Genomic DNA, 18,850 nt, shown 5'->3' with positions numbered 1-18,850 from the left:
GAAACTAATAGCTTGGAACAAATCTTTCTCAGAATTGTAGTATCTGATAGTCCAGATTATCCCAAGAATATTATTGGATCCAATATAATAACAATAAAAGAAAATTTGATTTGGAAAGAGAGAATACTTTTTAAATTCATATAGAGATCATCAATTAAAAACTAGGCCAAGCATGGTGTCTTACACCTGTAAGCACTTTGGGAGGCCATGGTGGGAGAATTATTAGAGACCAAGAGTTGGAGACCAGCCTGGGTAACATAGTTACCCCTAGGTAGCTCCATTTCAACAATTATTTTTTTTTTAATTAGACAGGTGTGGTGGCATGCACTTATAGTCCCAGTTACCGGCAATATTGAGACGGGAAGATCACTTGAGCCCAGCCAGGTGTTTAAGGTTGCAGTGAGCTATGATCACACTGTTGCACTCCAGCCTACGCAACAGAGTAAGACCCCCATCTCATTCATTCTATTCATGAATGAATAAATAAGATTTAGCCCCTTTTACATCGTAATTCACTAGTTTACTAATTAGGTTAGCAGGTCTTTGCTCAAACTTGCTAAGGTCACTGAAAGAAGTTTTTACTGGTGGATTTTCCAAGCATTTATTACTCTAAAATATTTTTGAAATATTTTGATCTTTCAACTTTACCAATTTTCAAATTAAAAAGTTATATGTAGCAAACGTATTTTCTGCTATTGACGTTATCTAGACTGTCTCATTGGTCTTAGTAAGCATAAGGCCAGTGGTAGGTTGTATTTATTACACTTCTTATATGTGAGATATTTACAGGTTTGCCACAAACAAGAGGATTGGTTTTTACCAAATATTCTTAAGCATTAAACCTAGGATTTCTGAGCTGTGGTCTTTTCTTAATTCACTAAGAAATTCACATGTCCACTTAAAAATATTGGTGCCTGTGGCTCAGTGAGTAAGGCGCCAGCCCCATATACCGAGGGTGGCGGGTTCAAACCCAGCCCCGGCTGAACTGCAACCAAAAAATAGCCGGGTGTTGTGGCGGGCGCCTGTAATCCCAGCTGCTTGGGAGGCTGAGGCAGGAGAATCGCGGAAGCCCAAGAGCTAGAGGTTGCTGTGAGTCCTGTGTACATCGTGGCACTCTACTGAAGGCGGTAAGGTGAGACTCTGTCTCTACAAAAAAAATATATATATATATTGGCCCAGAACCTGAACTCAGAGTTTAATGTCTAGGTATTTTTAGAATTTTATACAAAGTATTCTATAATATTTATTTGATAGCTTTTTCCTCTATGGAAAAAAAAAATAGAAGAATTTTCAAATTATATAGATGAATTTCAGTATCTGTTCCAATGTACGGATGGATGATCTTGTATTCTCATCACAATGTCTCTGTATTTATAGCATCAGTTTATTTAAATAATGTCCCCTTTCATAACATATTTCATTGCCTGTGGTTTTAGTCTGTGTTCCTCAACCTAAATTTCTATAGATTTATAATTTACAGCTTTAAGCAATTTTGCAAAGTTCAGATTTTGAAGAAAAAGGAAACCTGCATTTTGCTGCCCTCTGGTGGACTATCCACCATATACTTCATAGTAGTGCAGTTAAGGACCTTTGCTTTATCACATTCTTTATAAGAATTAGTAAAGATACCTGCTTGCTTTTTTTTTTCTTAAAAACATTCTTATAGCCTCAGTTTTTATGGCATTGTTTTGAAGAGACAAAGACTCGCTTGCCGTGTTGCCTAAGCTGGAGCTCAATTGCTGTTCACGGGCACTATCCCAGCATGCTACAGCCTCCAACCCCTGGGCTCAAAGGCGTTGGCCTCCCAAGCAGATAAGACTACAAGCATGCACCACTGAGCCTGGATCTTATGCTGTTTTTAATATGCCACTAGTTAGGCCACCTCCATTAATTTCTGTAAAAAGAATTAAAACTTTTAGTGCAGCCTTCTGATTTCAAGATTGTTCTTTTTTAAGCACTAAGGGGGCAAGAAAAGCTTCATCTTTCTCTGCTGCACCCCTTTTATTAAAAGCATTTTTTTCCTATAAAATTTGGAGTTAGTCAAAAGGCCCAACTTAAGGACCAAGGTCTCCACCCATGGGCAGCTTTTTTTCTTTTTTTAAAGAGATGGAGTCTCTCTATGTTGCCCAGGCTGGTCACAAACTCCTGGCCTCAAGCAGTCCTCCCACCTGGACCTCCCAAAGTGCTGTCTTACAGGCCTGAGTCACTGCACAACATTCTTATATTGTTTGCTTAAAAGGTCAAATAGTCTGGCATTGCACCTTTAAGGTCAGTCGGTACATAACCATTACATTAAAACCTACTGCAATTCTTAGTAAAGCATCATAAGAATGGAGAAGCATGTACTATGTACTCAATTTTGATACGAGAACAATTAAGGACACGGTAGGGGAAGGGGAGAGCAGAGAGAGAAAGAAGGAGGGAGGGGTGGGGGAAAGAAAAAGCAGAGAGAGGGAAAGAGGGAGGGGGTGGGGTCGTGGTGTGTGCCACACCTTTGGGGGGCAAGACATGATTGTGAGAGGGACTTTACCTAACAAATGCAATCAGTCCTGCAGAACAAACTATCAGTTAATAATTTCTCTATCACTTCACTGTAAAGACTGATCATCCTTATATTCCCCAAGAATCCTCTTATAGTGGGATGGTAGTTTATCTCTCCATTTCAAATAACTTAGACACAGAGAAGTAAATTGATTTGCCCATGTTTCTATGTTAATTCTGCAGCAAAGGCAGGATTTGAATTTACACTATGGAATGTTCCTCTTGGTAAAAGGTCTACTGGACTTTTGTCATCTCTGGAGGTAGAAATCATAAAGGTATTGCTTCCCAGTAAGATTTCTTTATTCCTCAAGTATACCCGTTACTCTGTGTGGTACCAAAGTCTCAAATGACACCCATGGTAAAAGTTTCCTGATAAATATTTAAGGTAATTTTGTGAAACTGAAAGATATGTTTTTGTTCACTTTATATTTTATGTTATTACGTTTGCTTTCTTTTTTGGAAACTGAGTCTTTTTTGCCTAGCCTGAGTACCACAGTATCAATCATAGCTTACAGCAACTTCAAACTCTTAGGCTCAAGCGGTCCTCTCACTCAGCCACCTGAGTATCTGAGACTACAGGAACCCACCACAAAGCCAGCTAATTTTTCTATTTTTAGTAGAAACAGAGTCTTGCTCTTGCTCAGGCTGCTCTCAAACTCCTGAGCTTAAGCAGTCCACCCGCCCTGGCTTCCCAGAGTACTAGGGCTTCAGGTATGAGCCACTCCCTCTAGCCATTACTATATATTCTAAAAGACAGAGTATACTTTACTAAGGAAATAAGTATCATTAAATAATTTTATGAGGTAGCTTAAATTGTTATAAAATGAAACATTTACAATGTGTTCCTAAGTTACCTGTTTTCCAAAAAAAAAAAAAAGATACTGGTTTTATAGCTGCATAATTTTGAGTGCAGTTAGGTAAAGGAGAAACACAAATACTGTAAAAAAAGGTTACTTACATCTGTTAGGAGAATGATACGATCTGTATTATCCACCCAGGTGCCTTCTATTTAATTGTATCCAAATGCTTCCTATAACTTTTCTAAAAGGCAAAGGAAAGGAGACAGTAGAGTATAATATAAACCTATTGGAGCAGAAATACTAAGAAGACCATTAGAATATTCCACTGTTTACAAAGACCACTTTTCTAACATCGGTTACTTTCAAATTCAAATTCTAGCTCCCATTACAAAAATGTTTAATTATTATTTGTGTCTTAGAAGTTCATTATATATAGGTCACATAGGACTATTACTTTAATATATAAAAACAAACAATATGTTGAAGCTGGGTGTGGTGGTTCACGACTGTAATCCCAGCCCTTTGGGAGACCTGAGGTGGGTGGATTTAATTTAGCTTAACATATCTATAGTCACATAATCTATTAAAATGTCCTTTAGAGAGCACAGAACAGACTGTGAGGCAAATTTTTAGATGTACAAAATGTTTTAGGATTAATATGCCAATTAATCTGATTAATGGCTGTTTTCTTCTGAAAGATTGGTAGAAGTGAACTCTAGGCACATGCCTAACAAAAACACACAGAAAGCTGGGATTAAGCAGATACTCTAATAACTTCTAATAGCTAGTTGATCATACTAGAGTTAGAGGTTGCGAGATTATAACTAACTAAAAGGCCTTATTACAAATACATTACATTGGTGGTGGCACCTGTGGCTCAAGGAGTAGGGCGCCGGTCCCATATGCCAGAGGTGGCAGGTTCAAACCTAGCCCCAGCCAAAAAAAAAAAAAAAAAAAAAAAAAAACAAGTACAAATACATTACATTGGGATAACTTTTATTCCATTATAACTTTTCCAGGAGACAGTGCTAATGGTATTTTACTATGTGCTAGGCAGTGGTCCAGGTCTTTACATTTAATCGTCAATAACCCAATGAAGTTGATACTCAACTTGCAGCCAGGTGTGGCACCACATGCCTATAATAGTCCTAGTTATTTAGAAGGCTGAGAGGTGGGAGTATTGCTTGAGCCCAGAAGTACAAGTCCAGCCTGGGCAATATAGAGAGACCCTCATCTCTGTAACAACAACAAAAAAAGAAACCCTCAATTTGCAGATAAACTGATGCACAAAGAAGTGAAAATGATTTATCCTGATTTATATTATTAGAAAACAGTAGAAGCAGGATTTGAACTCTGGTAGTCTGGCCCCATTCTGTGCTGATAACTACCATGCTATAATGCTAAAAGAACCATGTGATCTTGTCATTGATGCTAGATTTAGTTACAATATTGTGATGCCTCAATCAATTCATCTGTGGCATGTCTTTATTTAACCCTATTGGATCCCACCTGGGAATCTGTTTACTAATGTATGAGACACAGAAGATAAGATTTCTCTTTAACAAGTAGTAGAAAGTGAAAAGTCTTCTAGGAACTTTTTAAACAATTAATGAGAGAAGATTTGACATCCTGAGAACTTGTTTTACTTCGAAAAACTGTTTAACCATAGGATAAATTTTTCCTTTATCTGTCAGAAGACATCCACTTGACAAGGTATATGTCTATTAAATATTTATTGACAATAAATATTGTCTCCTAACAATTTAGTTGTTTTCCAGAACACTATTGTAGGATGGGTTAATATTAATAACACCAGTTTTTGCTGGAGATACTCTAAGGACAGAAAAGAATGTTAGTATCTCTGAGATCTCACAGTAGTTCCAGAAACAGAAATAAAGTTGTGTACTTACTTAGCTAGTTTTGCCTTGCTTTCTCTACTCCTAAGAAAAAAACGAACTGCCAGGATTTGAATTAGGTATAAAATGCTTTGCAAGCAAGTACAGAGCATTAAGCTCAGAAAATTGTTTATATTTTCACCTGGGACCTTGTTATCTAAGATGTTTTATTTAAATAATACAATTCCTTTTAAAAAAAATACCTCTCAAGGTTAGTGTAAGCCATAGAATCTCCTCATTTTTGTAGCAGCAAAAAATAAGTCATGTGCATAAAAGATGACTTGCTACTTCCCAGATGTCTTTCCATTTTTCCTTCTCCAATATTTCCAACATTTCCCTGTGTTTCCTTAATGAGAACATTATCCCCACCTCTGCTGGGAAAACAGGTAATATTTTTCCATGTGGGCAATGTTTTTTAGTTCCCCTTTGAACTGGAGTAGGCTTATATTCCAAAGAATAGAAACTTTAGTGCTTTCTGAAGTATTTTACTTCTCCCTTAGATAACTGGAAGAAGTAATTAAAAATTGGCAGTTTAGGAAACAAGAAAAACTCATTTCAGTTCAAATTGGGGGTGGGGGAAGTAGGGTAGGGAATTGGTGTGTTCCCACTTAATAGGGGCAAGGTGAGGGTATATGCCATACCTTTTGGGTGTGGGACACAACTAGTAGAGGGACGCTACCTAACAAATGGGAATACCGTAACCTAGTTGTTTGTACCCCTACGTTAACCTGAAATTTACAAAAAAAAATAAGCAATTTGACTTTCTGTTACAGTGGGAAGAGGGTAGGAAAGAAACAGAACAGATAAAAATGTTGGGAGAGGAAATAAACTTAAGAAAATAGAATTTCACTGGTCCAGTGTTAAAGGTTTCTCTTTTGCTTTTGTAATGTGAAGTTTTACACAACCTGTGTCAGGATGGAAACTGCTTTAATCAACATCATTGACAAAATCCTCTCTGATTTTAACACTCTCTCTTATTTAAATTCTAATTAAGAATTGTCTCTGATAAGGCACAGCAGATAATATAAAAAATAAAAGAATATTTAACACAGCAAAAGAAATGCTAACTGTTGGTCATACATAGTTCAGAATGTCTCATGACAATGTCTTATATCTTCTGCGTTTTTTTTTTTTTTTTTTTTTTTGAGGCAGAGTCTCACTTTATCACCCTCAGTAGAGTGCTCTGGCGTCACAGCTCACAGCAACCTCCAACTCCTGGGCTTAGACAATTCTCTTGCCTCAGCCTCCCAAGTAGCTGGGACTATAGGTGCCCGATACAACGCCCAGCTATTTTTTTTGTTGTATTTTGGCAGGGGCCGGGTTTGAACCCACCACCCTTGGTATATGGGGCCAGCACCCTACTCACTGAGCCCCAGGCACACCTATCTTCTACATTTTCTTCTTTAAAATGGCACAATAAGAAATGACATTTAAAATAAAAGTAGAGGAGAGAGCATGGCCAGTCAGCTGTTACAAAGACTTAATGTTATCATTAAAAATGGAATGTAATATACAAAGTTTCAGCTATCTGTTTATATATTTTGGAAAGTGTGTTTTTAGTTTACCTATGATGTGATTATTTGCTCAGAAAATAAACTTAGGAACATACTAAAAAAACAATAAGAATTGTCTCTGAGAAGTGATGTTCTTCATAGTAAATTATAGTCATATCGTGTGCAGAGTTGTTTGTTGACATTACTATTTCATTTTAGTGCTCTTATACTTAGTTTCCTGTACTTAACTGCATATACCAGATGGCAAGAGCAGAGGTGGAGGCAAATCAACATCCTCTGTCTCCTTGTCGGAGATTGAGAAGAAACAGAGTGACCACTGTCACTCCTTGGCTTCTTTCCCATTAGCCCTCTGAAAGCACAAAGAAACACGCATGCACACCCACACCCTCTGTCATACCCACACCCTCTGTCCCTGTCAAAATGTATTTCTTGTCGCTTCCCAAATACAAGTGAGAATTTCTGTTCCTATGGCTTTGTCCAGCGCATTATTCTTCCTTGCCTAGAATGCTGCCATCTCTACATTCTTAACCAAAGAATTGTCCTCTGATAGGAAAGTTATTTCCCTCCATTAAATATGTATTTTCAGTGACAAAATCCGTGGAACATAAAGGAAGAAGACACCTGTTCTGCAAGTCAGATGGGCTGGAATTAACCAATGGCAGTCAAAGGAGAGAGAGATGTCATTTACCTCTATGCTGAAGAGGTAGCACTGACCAGTGGGAAGCCCAGAAACTTTGATAGACAGACGTAATTCAAATCCTAGACCTACTGCTTACGGTTTGACTTTAGGCAACTTGCTTACTTTCACTGAGAGTTTCCTCCTCTATAAGATAACGATTAATAGCACTTCACAAAGTTTTTATGAGGGTTAATTGGAGGAAAAAATAGAAAGCACTCAACAAGTATTGACTCCATTCTCTGTTATTTCCTCTTTTTATAAGTGCACCTGTTCTTCCAAATTCAAGTTCTGCCTCCTCAATACTGCTGCCTCAGTATTGTTCGTTATCTTGTATCTACTGTCTCCTCAAGTTGCATGTAGATGTCTTGAGCGGTAAAACTCTGGAAAACAAAAATCCTCAACTTCTGATAGAGCCTGGTTAAATACCATAGCCTCAGATGTGTGATGGTATAGAACTGGAAAACGGAAAATGACTCCTTAAGCATGTGGTGGTCTTACTCTGAATTCGTTAAGTTGGAAAAGATTTTGATTCCATTACATTTTTTTGACGCAGTAAGGGACATGGCCTGAGAAGTACTTTCATAAGTTATGGAATCTAAAAGGTAGTCATCAAAGCCAGGAAAAGACTTCTTGTACTTCTGTTGATGCAGAGAGAGCTTGATTAGGTATGTATATCTCTTTGAGACAGTGTTCTGTAAATTTTGGAGCATATTTGAATGTCTAGCAAAAGAGAGCTATTACTTACACATTCGCCACCAAATAATTATTCTGATAGGAAAGTTATGTTCTTCCACATATTTTCAGTGACAAAGTCCATGAAACATAAGGAAGGGGACATCTGTTCAGCTAATCAGATCAGCTAGAATTAGCTATTGGCAGTCAAAGGAGAGAGAGAGATGCCATAACCAGATTACTGCCACATTCGACACATGAATCAAGTACATATTCCTTTAGCCAGAGAGTGACCGTCAGGTGGAGCTGAGTAGTGGATTTGGAGGTCCATGTTAACAAAATCCTTTGACAAACTGGCAAAATTGTAAGACATCAGTCTTCTCATACATGTCAAAAATTATCAGAGTGCTAGGATTAAATTCAAGAACATTTTATGCTTAGATAAATCTTTATCCATATGACCAGAATGTATTTCCCAAAAGAAAAAGTGTCGCCTTTGTTATATTATAGTCTTCAGTGTGGACTTTGTGCCATCTACCCCCCTTTTAATTCCTTGAATTTTAATTTTTTATAATCCCTGACTTTTTGGTATAAACTATTTAACTACCTCACATTTAATCCCAGGAATTAATCTGTAATTTCTCACCTTTTAAAGAAGAAAAACTTTTTGATGATAAGAAAATATTTCACAGTCATTATCAATAGAACAAGGTCTTGTGGCCTGATCTTTGTTGTTACACGGTTTTTTACCCTCCAAATCCTTGATTGTTATGATAGCTTAGTAGCTGAAACTTGAACTTCACTGCAAAATCTTGAATCATGGTAATGATCTGGCTTTGAGCGATGCAGCAGCTCGCTGATTTTGTGTGTTCTAGGGGAGAAAAACTCAGGTTTTCACCTTTTTGCTCTTGATATGTTGGGACTTTGCACTATGGGACTACCGGGGAGATGTTTCTAATGTGCTGTATTTGTGTCTCTTGTCATTGAGGTAATTGTCATGAGAAAACCCTGGACAACAGCCATGGCAAACAGAAATATTTTGACAACTCACAGTCATTGGAAGCCGGTGAAGAAGAACACTCTGAGAGAGGAACAGAGGAGGACCCTGTACTCTCTGTTGAACATTCAGGGAGGGACTCAGATGCCCTTAGACTTGAAAGTAAGTTGATTTGACCTGAGCTGTGCTTCTGGGGAAAAATCAACTCTCGAGCTTTAAGCTTAGGGTTTCTCTACTTTCAGGAGTTTGTTTCTCTCTTTTTATAGTCACTCATTGGCCAGGTGCAGTGGCTCACGCCTATAATCTAGCATTTGGGAGGCTGAGGCTGGAGGATCTCTTGAGCCTAGGAGTTTGAGGTTGCAGTGAGCTGTGATGATGCCACTGCACTATAGCCTGGTTGACCAGAGTGAGACTCTGTCTCAAAAAAAGAAAAACCCAAAAGACAGTCACTCGTTAGGTTGGGGAATCACGAGGGTGACCCTGATGGTAAGCGGTAAGCCAGAAAATAAGCTATAATGTGAAAGTGCTCTTCATACTTTCTTTCGTCTCCTCCTCCTTGTCTTCTTTTGCTAGAACAAAATTTAATTTCTTTTTTTTTTTTTTTTTTGTAGACACAGAGTCTCACTTTATGGCCCTCGGTAGAGTGCTGTGGCATCACACAGCTCACAGCAACCTCCAACTCCTGGGCTTAAGCAATTCTCTTGCCTCAGCCTCCCGAGTAGCTGGGACTACAGGCGCCCGCCACAACGCCTGGCTATTTTTTGGTTGCAGTTTGGCCGGGGCCGGGTCTGAACCCGCCACCCTCGATATATGGGGCCAGCACCTTACCGACTGAGCCACAGGCGCTGCCCCAAAATTTAATTTCTTATGTACCCATCTTCTCAATGTCATTATTCAGTAAATCATTGAAAAAAAGGAAGATAAATTGTGTTTACAGTAACCCAATAAAATTTGAAGATTTGGAATAATGGACATACCTACCAGCCCTTCTAAGATTCCATTTTATAACCACATTTTGAGCTATGCTGTATGAACAGTTCTTAATTGAACGACTTCTTAGTACTCATCCTGCTTAACCACTTTACTGCATTTGGAGCTATGCATAGCTCCCACTTCTTAAAACTTCTTTCCTCTTGGTTTCTGGGGTTCTTGTTTTTCTCCTGTCCTCAGGCCATCGTTTTAAGTTTCTTTAACTTACTCTGCATTCTGCCCTTTATTTGTTGAGTTACTCAGGATCCTGACTTTGGTCTTTTCTTATCCCTCTCTTATCTCTTGGTCTTATCTCTTGGTGACGCAGGTATCTTTGACTACATCAATGACTCTAACTGTTATTTTCATCCAAGGCATTCTTTGCAACGCCAGACTTTATTTCCATTTTTTTGTTTGTTTGTTTGTTTGTTTGTTTGAGACAAAATTTCTATCACCCCAGGTAGAGTGCTGTGGCGTCATAGCTTACAGCAAACTCAGTCTCTTGGGCTCAAGTGATCCTCTTGCCTCAGCCTCCCAAGTAGCTGGGACTACAGGCAGCCACCACAATGCCATCTAGTTTTAGAGACAGAGTCTCGCTCTTGCTTACTTTGGTCTAATAACTCTGAGCTCAGACTGTCCATCTGCCTTGGCCTCCCAGAGTGTATTTCCCCTTTTTTTAGAATACTCTCTGTCTGGATATGCCACAGGCACTCTAATTTTAACACATCCCAAAATTGAACTCCTCATTGTTATCCTGTTCCCTGAAATGCTTCTAATTCCTGTATTCTTAATCTCTGTTAATGACCTTACAACTCACCCAGGCACTGCTATATCAAATCAGTCTCTAAAACCTATTGAATCTATTATCTCTCTATCCATTCCCTCTGCCACTGAAGTCAGACTTTCTTCATTTCCGCCTGCACTTTTGCAGTAGCCTCTTAATTTGGTTCCCTAACTCTAATCTTTTACTTGATATGATGTGTCTTGGGGAGGCAGATCATATATGTAATTGATAACAGCATTTAAAAAGCAGAAGTAACTACTGTTACCAGATGTCCAAAGATTTATTTCTAAAATAGAGATCTGATCAGGTAAGTTGCCTGGTTTAAAATTTTCAGTTGCTCTCTCATTATCTATAGGAAGACTTCAAATCTCTTGGTTTGGAATATGAGGCAATCTGGTTTCATCCCCTCTCCTGCTGTACCAACTACTGGTACCCTACAATAGCAAGTACAAACCTTTCACCAATCCCCTCTCATGTGGCGCTGTTTGAACCTCCATGCCTTTTACACAGAGTAGGAATGGCCCCTAAATACTCTGCTTTATATTGGCAGTTCCTACACATCTCCAAGATCCAGCTTAAGTGTCACCTCTAAAGCATAACATTTGCAGAAGGTTCTAAGCATTTAAGTGCTCCATCTACTGTCTTCCTGCTTTTTTGTTAAGACACATTTCATATACTATTAATTGCTTGTATATCATGTCTCCCTTCTGACTGTGAGCTTTTTAAATACTATACCTTATACAACTTGGTAGTGTGGGATAAATATTTGTTAAGGAAATGTGGCATTTGCCTTCCTATATAGATTAGATTAACATATTTAGCAATCATAGACTCTTTGTTTTTCCTTGCATATAAAATTATGTCTAAGAAAAGCAAGCTAGTCTTTTAACATGAAAGCTGTAACTCTCACCTTTGCAGTTTTAGAAAATTAGTTTCACCACCCAGGCATAGTGGCTCATGACTATAATCCCAGCTACGCAGGAGGCGAAGGCAGGAGGATCACTTGAGGCCAGGAGTTTGAGGCCAACCTGAGCAACATAGCAAGACCCCCCCCCATTTCTAAAAAATATTTTAAAAATTAACCAGGCATAGTGGTGCACACCTATAGTCCCAGCTACTGAAGAAGCAGAGGCAGGAGAATCACTTAAGCTGTGGAGTTCAAAGTTGCATTGAATTATGTTCACACCACTCATACTGCAGCTTGAGTAACAGAGCGAGACCTCTTCTCAAAAACAATAAATAAAGAACATTAGTTTCATCACTTCTACCAGAAATTATTGGTCTTTAAGGAAACTAATTCCCATTCACCATTTCAAAAGAGACAGATGGCCAGTTTGTTCATTTACAGTGGGGACTACACTCCTCTCTGGTGCCTGGGAACCTCCTATCTATTCATGGCGTCAAGATACCCACACACTAAATGAATATCATGAGGTTCCTTGATAAACTCCGAATGAAGTGAAGTAAAACAGTAATGGTAAGGGATATTTTATTGCATTTATAGAAATAATTTCTGTTCGAAAACAATAAAACTCTCTAAGAACTGGGGTATGACTACCAAATTTTTTCTTTTTTCCCGAGGACAATTTAGAACAAAACCCCCAAATACAATTGTACCCTTTTTCTCCCATTTTTATGAACATATCATTTCTTTAGGCAGATGATCTCATAGTGTTTAAGTTTCTTTAGTTCCATGTTCACCGTGTAGTTCCATTCTGTCCTCATAGGGAGGAGACAGCACAGTTGCCCTGACTGAGGCAAGGTGTTTCATAGTGCTGTTCAGTATCATGCAGACTGTCTCTTAGGGTGGATTCCTTTTCCTATTGCTATTGTGCCCAACAAACAGGTGGCTCTCTTTACAATGAATCCTTTTCCAGAGTTTCTCAGGCATTCTTAATGTTATCCACCTTCCTTAAGTATTTTATGTGCCAATATCACCTACATACATTCTTTGTTCTAATTCGTTTGAAATTAGTAGTATCTTCGCATATGCCTCCCTTATCTCTGTATGTATGTATCTATCTATGTATCTGTTACTGTTTTTTAAAATTGTTGTCACTCTGGGGAATGTCTTCCCTGGCCCTTTTATTCTTTGTTTTTAATCCCGCTTTATGTAGTCTGCCTTCCTCTAAGAAGTATTTTGTGCTTCGACTCATTTTATTTTTTCCTCTAGGAAAAAAATTTAATTGCTCTCTTATTTAACATATCTAGTTTTGTGTCTAACTTGATTATAAATTGATTATATTTAATAATTCTGGGTCCTCAGGGTCAGAGCCTTTTATATTCTTTTTGACCTACTTACAGCTTGTAGCACAGAGAGCAGCACTTGGTAGGCTCAGTTAAAAAGTAACAAGGCAGCAGGTTGATTTTAGAAAATCTAAAGGAACTTACTTTAAAAGGAAGTAGCACATTCGCTAGTCAGTAACAAATGGGTGAGCCCTATAACTTCTTCAAGAAAGAAAACATGAGATTTCTAAATGGGACCCCCACCCTAACAATAGACCTTCCCACACTCTGTAATAGAAAGTGTGATAGGAAGCAGAGATCCCATCAGAGCTGAGGGTGATGCTGCTTACCTTCTGTGAGCATGGCTCAAAATTAAGTTCTTTTTAGCTCTGGAAATAAGCCTTCTTTCTCATCCCAGGCTCCTTCAGAGGTTAATGCTATGCATTTCTAAGATAAATTGCTCACTGTGTCTATAGATCTGGTCAGTGTGAATAAGAGAATTCTGACATTGGCCTTACTACAATGACATGTCCTTAACGATGCAGCTACATTCTGAGAAATGGGGTGGTTAGCTGATTTCATCATTGTGCGAACATCATAGACTCTGTTTGCACAAACCTAGGTGGTATAGCCTAGTATGCACCTAGGCTATGTGATACAGCTTCTTGCTCATAGGCTACAATCTTGTATAGCATGTTACTATTGAATACCATAGGCAGTTGTAACCAATGGTATTTTTGTATCTAAACATAGCAAAGGTACAGAAAATATACAGTATTATAATTTATTGGACCACTGTTGTATATGCATTTTAGCATTGACCAAAACTTTGTTGTGTGGCACATGACTGTAACACCATGTACTAAATCCCTGAACAAGCCATAGTCACCAATTGAAAATTATTGCACCAGAGTAACAGATTGGCATTTTGTGAGCTATCAACCCAGAGATCTCAGGTTGTCCATTGGGCACATATTACAAAAGGAAGCATTTTGTTACTTGTTTTTATACACTGTCTACTTCCAAAAAGGAATAGAAGGCCAGGTGACTCGTGCCTATAATCCTAGTACTTGGGGAGGCAGAGGCAGGTAGATCACCTGAGCTCAGGAGTTGAAGACCAGCCTGAGCAAGAGTGAGATGCCATCTAAAAAAAAGTAGCCAGGCATTGTGGCATGAGTCTGTAGTCTCAGCTACTTGGGAGGCTGAGGCAAGAGGATCAATTGAGCCCAAGAGTTTGAAGTTGCCGTGAGCTATGACAGCATGGCACTCTAAAAAAAATAAATACATAAAAAGGACTAGACATGACTGCAGGGAACACACAGTATAAGATACAACCATTCAAAATAAACCGGAAAGGTTAAGTGGTTAAACAAAAAAAGGCATTTTTTTAAAGAAACTCAGACTAATTTTTTTCTCAGCTTCCATGGTATCCAAGCATAGAGGAGAATTTAACTTGTGTAGCCTTCATTGGATAATAAAGGAAATGTAAGGAGTTCTCAGGAGAGAGAGTTTTTATTAGGCCATTGTGCTGAAAGACATGGGAGCTTTCTTGTGGAATTAGGATGGTTTTCCATTAAATAAATCATCGTTCAGTTAAGGTAATTTAGCCAATTGTATGGTCTGGACACAGAGCTATATTTCATGATATTGAATAAACCCTGAAGAATCCAATGTATTAAATAATATCATAATAAACTTCATCCTCACCATCTATTTCTTATATGTAGAGCAAATGGATCTTCTTTCAAAAAATAATAACATAGCATGGCTGTCTTCATGCTCACTACTAATAATCTGTGCTGCCTGACATCTGGCTGCTGCCATTATTCTCAGGCTTTTAGCAGAAGCTAGATGACAAAGATAATATTTCATTACAAATTTTCCAGATGCTAAATGGTATTTTTGTATTGTTGGGCTATAGAAGTGCCTCAAAACAGAGCCAAAACTTTTCTCCCAAAGTAGGTCGAAGTCACTCAAATACTAGAATGAGTACTATATAACTTGAAATAACATGCTGGCACTTGAATTTCAGGTACTGTGGTTGAGGAAAGCAATGGTTCTGATGAGATGGAGAATACAGATGAAACAAAGATGTCAGAAGAGATACTGGCTTTAGTGGATGAATTTCAACAAGCATGGCCCTTGGAAGGCTTTGGGGGTGCACTAGAGATGAAAGGGCGGCGTCTAGACTTGCAGGGGATACGAGTGCTGAAGAAAGGTCCCCAGGATGGAGCGGCCAAAAGTTCTTGCTATGGAGACTGCAGAAGTGAAGATGATGAAGCAACAGAATGGGTGAGAGTTTGCCAACTTAATTTTCTTGAAATTGTAGCCCAGGTCTTTCAGGGGCTCCTAGATTGCAAAATGTGAAGTTTCTGTTGGGTATGTAGCACTACTTTATTTGACACTCCAGTCCAGCCTTCACATTGGAATTGTTCTGCAGGAAGCATTTTATAACTCATGTATCACTAGCTCTTCTGGGAAGTGGAAAGAAATGGGGTGGGTATGGAGACCACAGATTGGAACTGCCCAATTCAAACATGTTTCCTTTCAGTTTCCTTTATACAGTCTTCACAGCTAGATTATTTTACTTGTTTTGCTCACCACTTTTCATTTAGATCTTTAAAAATTAAAATGAAGGAGGTAACTTAACGCTAGCACTGGACTGGGTCACAAGGTGTCCTTGAGTTACAAAAATCCTAGTGATGTACAAGCCACACTTACAAATGGAGGCTATTACAGGTAATAGGTAAATGTTCTTGTTCCAATTTATATACAAATTCAACTGAAGAACAAACCTATAGAACCTGTCTCGTTCGTAACCAAGGGACTGTCTGTATCCTTAAAGTCACTGATAATTCATACTCATTGACAGACTTGGTAATTGGTCTCGTTTATCCCTAAATTGTATGTTTTCCAGATCACATTCCAGGTCAAACGTGTAAAGAAACCCAAAGGAGATCATAAGAAAACTCCTGGGAAAAAGGTAGAATCAAGTCAGGCAGAAAATGGGCATCGTTACCAAGCAAACCTAGAGATCACGGGCCCAAAAGTGGCATCTCCTGGGCCACAAGGTAAATTTGGTTTTTTGGAGACTTTTTATTTTGGATTAATATAAGGGTACATATAATTGGGTTACATTGTTTGCATTTGCTGGGAAAAGTCTGTGTTGTGTTCAAGTCCTTCACCCAGGAGGTGTGCCATGTACCCCTCCATTGTATCTGTTAGGTGGGAGCTTACTGAGTCTCTTCGTCCCCTTGCCCCACCCCATTCTTAAATTTAACTGTGTTTTTCCTCTCTTATGGGCCCATAGTTGTTCTTCCACTACTTTCAAATTAGTAATGAGTACATGAGATGCTTGTTTTTCCATTCATGAGATACTAAAGAAAATGTTCTTTAACTCCGTAAGTTTGGATGTTTACTATACCAATTTTTTCTTTTAGATTTCACTGCCTCATTTTATTAAAGGGATATTTTTACTATCCTAGACTAAAATTTTAAAGTAACTTCATGAAAATGTGTCTTACTTATTTGAATACTTACCAAAGCTAAAAGTAAAGAACACATATTAAAGCATAAAGAATGGGATCGGCTTGGCTAAATCCCAGAATGAAGGAGGATAGTTTGTCATGACTCAAGTTAAAAGTTTGAATTAGCTCTAAATTTAAGCATATGTTAAATTACAAAAGGTAGGCAACACTTTCTCTATTGGGTCTATCTTTTATATCAGTGAAAAAGATGTCCAAACTATGAAACATAATGGACATAAAAATTCCAGTAGATTAAACACGAACTTTGTAAATTATAAAGGAAAAAAAAATCTAGATGAATATTCACTACATTTGTAGAGGACTTTTTATTACAGAGAGAAAGGAAGAAAATGATAATTCTGGTACCAGAAAATAAAAAGACCAAGTACTGAAACAAAGTATTTTTTGCCAAATATTTGCATGTATTTATAGAATATCTGATAATATCATTTAAAGAATACCTGCAGGCCAGGCATGGTGGTTCATGCCTGTAATCCTAGTACTCTGGGAGGCCAAGGCAGGTGGATTGGCTCAGCTTATGAGTTCAAGACCAGCCTGAGCCAGAGTGAGACCTCGTCTCTAAAAGAATAGCCAGGTGTTGTGGGTGCCTGTAGTCCCAGCTACTTGGGAGGCTGAGGCAAGAGAATTGCTTAAGCCCAAGAGTTTGAGGTTGCTGTGAGCTGTGACATAATGGCACTCTACTGAGGGTGACAAAGTAAGACTCTGTCTCAAAAAATAAAATAATAGGGCGGCGCCTGTGGCTCAGTCGGTAAGGCGCCAGCCCCATATACTGAGGGTGGCGGGTTCAAACCCGGCCCCGGCCAAACTGCAACCAAAAAATAGCCGGGCGTTGTAGTGGGCGCCTGTAGTCCCAGCTACTCAGGAGGCTGAGGGAAGAGAATCGCCTTAAGCCCAGGAGTTGGAGGTTGCTGTGAGCTGTGTGAGGCCACGGCACTCTACCGAGGGCCATAAAGTGAGACTCTGTCTCTACAAAAAATAAAATAAAATAATAAAGAATACCTGCAAATCAATTGGAAAAATACAGTATTTCAATAAAGTAGGTGTATAGTACATAGGCAGTTTACCAAACACAGGCAGGCATGTGCACACACACAAAGGGCCACTAAACGTGAGAAAATGTTCAGTCTTACTAGCAATCAAAAAAGTGCAAACATAAACAGACATCATTTTTGCTTATTGAATTGTCTTTATATGTATAATACACAGTTAATGAAATGAATTTTGGGGTAGTTTGACTTGAAGCATCAGAAAATTTAAAAATACAGAGAGAGACCAAGATGGCAGACTAGAAGCAGCCTACACAACACCACTCTCAAGGAGAAGATCAACCTTTGGATCAGTCATCTATGCGAGAGCACTGGCAATCCTCAAGAGAGGTGGTAGGAATGAAAAAGACAATAGGAGTACGACAAGCTGCTCAGCAGGACTGGAAATAATTAGGAAAGGTGCCCACTCATGGAAAAGTGACAAAGTCCCAGCCTCCACACTTCTACTGAGGATACTGTAACCAGACCAGTAGGAGAGCCCTTACACTGTGGCAGGCCTCCAGACTGATAGAGACCTGACTGCAGGCTATGCAGCTGTGTTGTTCCAGAGAGAAGGGACAGCTGGTTTATGAGCCCTGGATGCTGTGGCTGGCACCACTGTATCATAAAATCCCAACCCAAGAATACTACTTATGCCTATAAGTCAAATCTATGACTGCAGCCTTCCCCATCTTTTGCCAGATGGGGAGGAAGTCGAGGATCCCAGGATTCACATCTGCCCACCACTGCTGAAGATGACCCAAGGCAGAGCAAGAGACCACAGTCCTAGTCTAGTACCTGCTGCTGTGGCCTGGGTGATCTTGTTCAACTGTACTTCCCATAGGACCTGGGCAGAACATGTGCCTGTGCCCCCAGTGCCCACTGCCCGGATAGCTAAACACTGACAAGTCAACCACAGTCTTTGGATCTGGGCAGTCTGCACACTACAGACCTGTACCATCCTGCACAGGCACCCTGTTTGCCAAGCTCTGCATATGCCCTGCCTCACCCATGTGTGCCCCACCGAGCCTATGCACATGACCATCGCACTCTGTGGAACCTACTCTACACTGTGTAAGTGCCCTGCCCCATGAGTCTGCTCTGTCTGGAGATCCTGCTCTCCCAGCACATGAGCTGTGACCTGCTGGCCTAATCCACACTGAGGACAGCTCCACCCATACCTTATGAGCCAGCAGGGCT

The 18,850-nt window shown here is 39.2% G+C and overlaps 1 protein-coding gene across 3 annotated transcripts in view; it reads left to right on the top strand.

Annotated features, from left to right (window-relative positions):
• TTC17 (tetratricopeptide repeat domain 17) overlaps positions 1 to 18,850 on the top strand; it is a 123,429-nt gene that overhangs the window by 58,535 nt on the left and 46,044 nt on the right. For all 3 annotated transcript variants that reach the window (XM_053561970.1, XM_053561969.1, XM_053561971.1), the window contains exons 17-19: positions 9,090 to 9,260; positions 15,110 to 15,369; positions 15,995 to 16,148. In XM_053561970.1, the coding sequence (XP_053417945.1) occupies positions 9,090 to 9,260; positions 15,110 to 15,369; positions 15,995 to 16,148 (585 nt within the window). The remainder of the gene's footprint in view (positions 1 to 9,089; positions 9,261 to 15,109; positions 15,370 to 15,994; positions 16,149 to 18,850) is intronic.

Source organism: Nycticebus coucang, chromosome 14, assembly GCF_027406575.1.
Source record: "Nycticebus coucang isolate mNycCou1 chromosome 14, mNycCou1.pri, whole genome shotgun sequence".
Classification (NCBI taxonomy): domain Eukaryota; kingdom Metazoa; phylum Chordata; class Mammalia; order Primates; family Lorisidae; genus Nycticebus; species Nycticebus coucang.
Note: the sequence above shows the minus strand (reverse complement) of the source record. Positions and strands in the feature narration are given on the sequence as shown.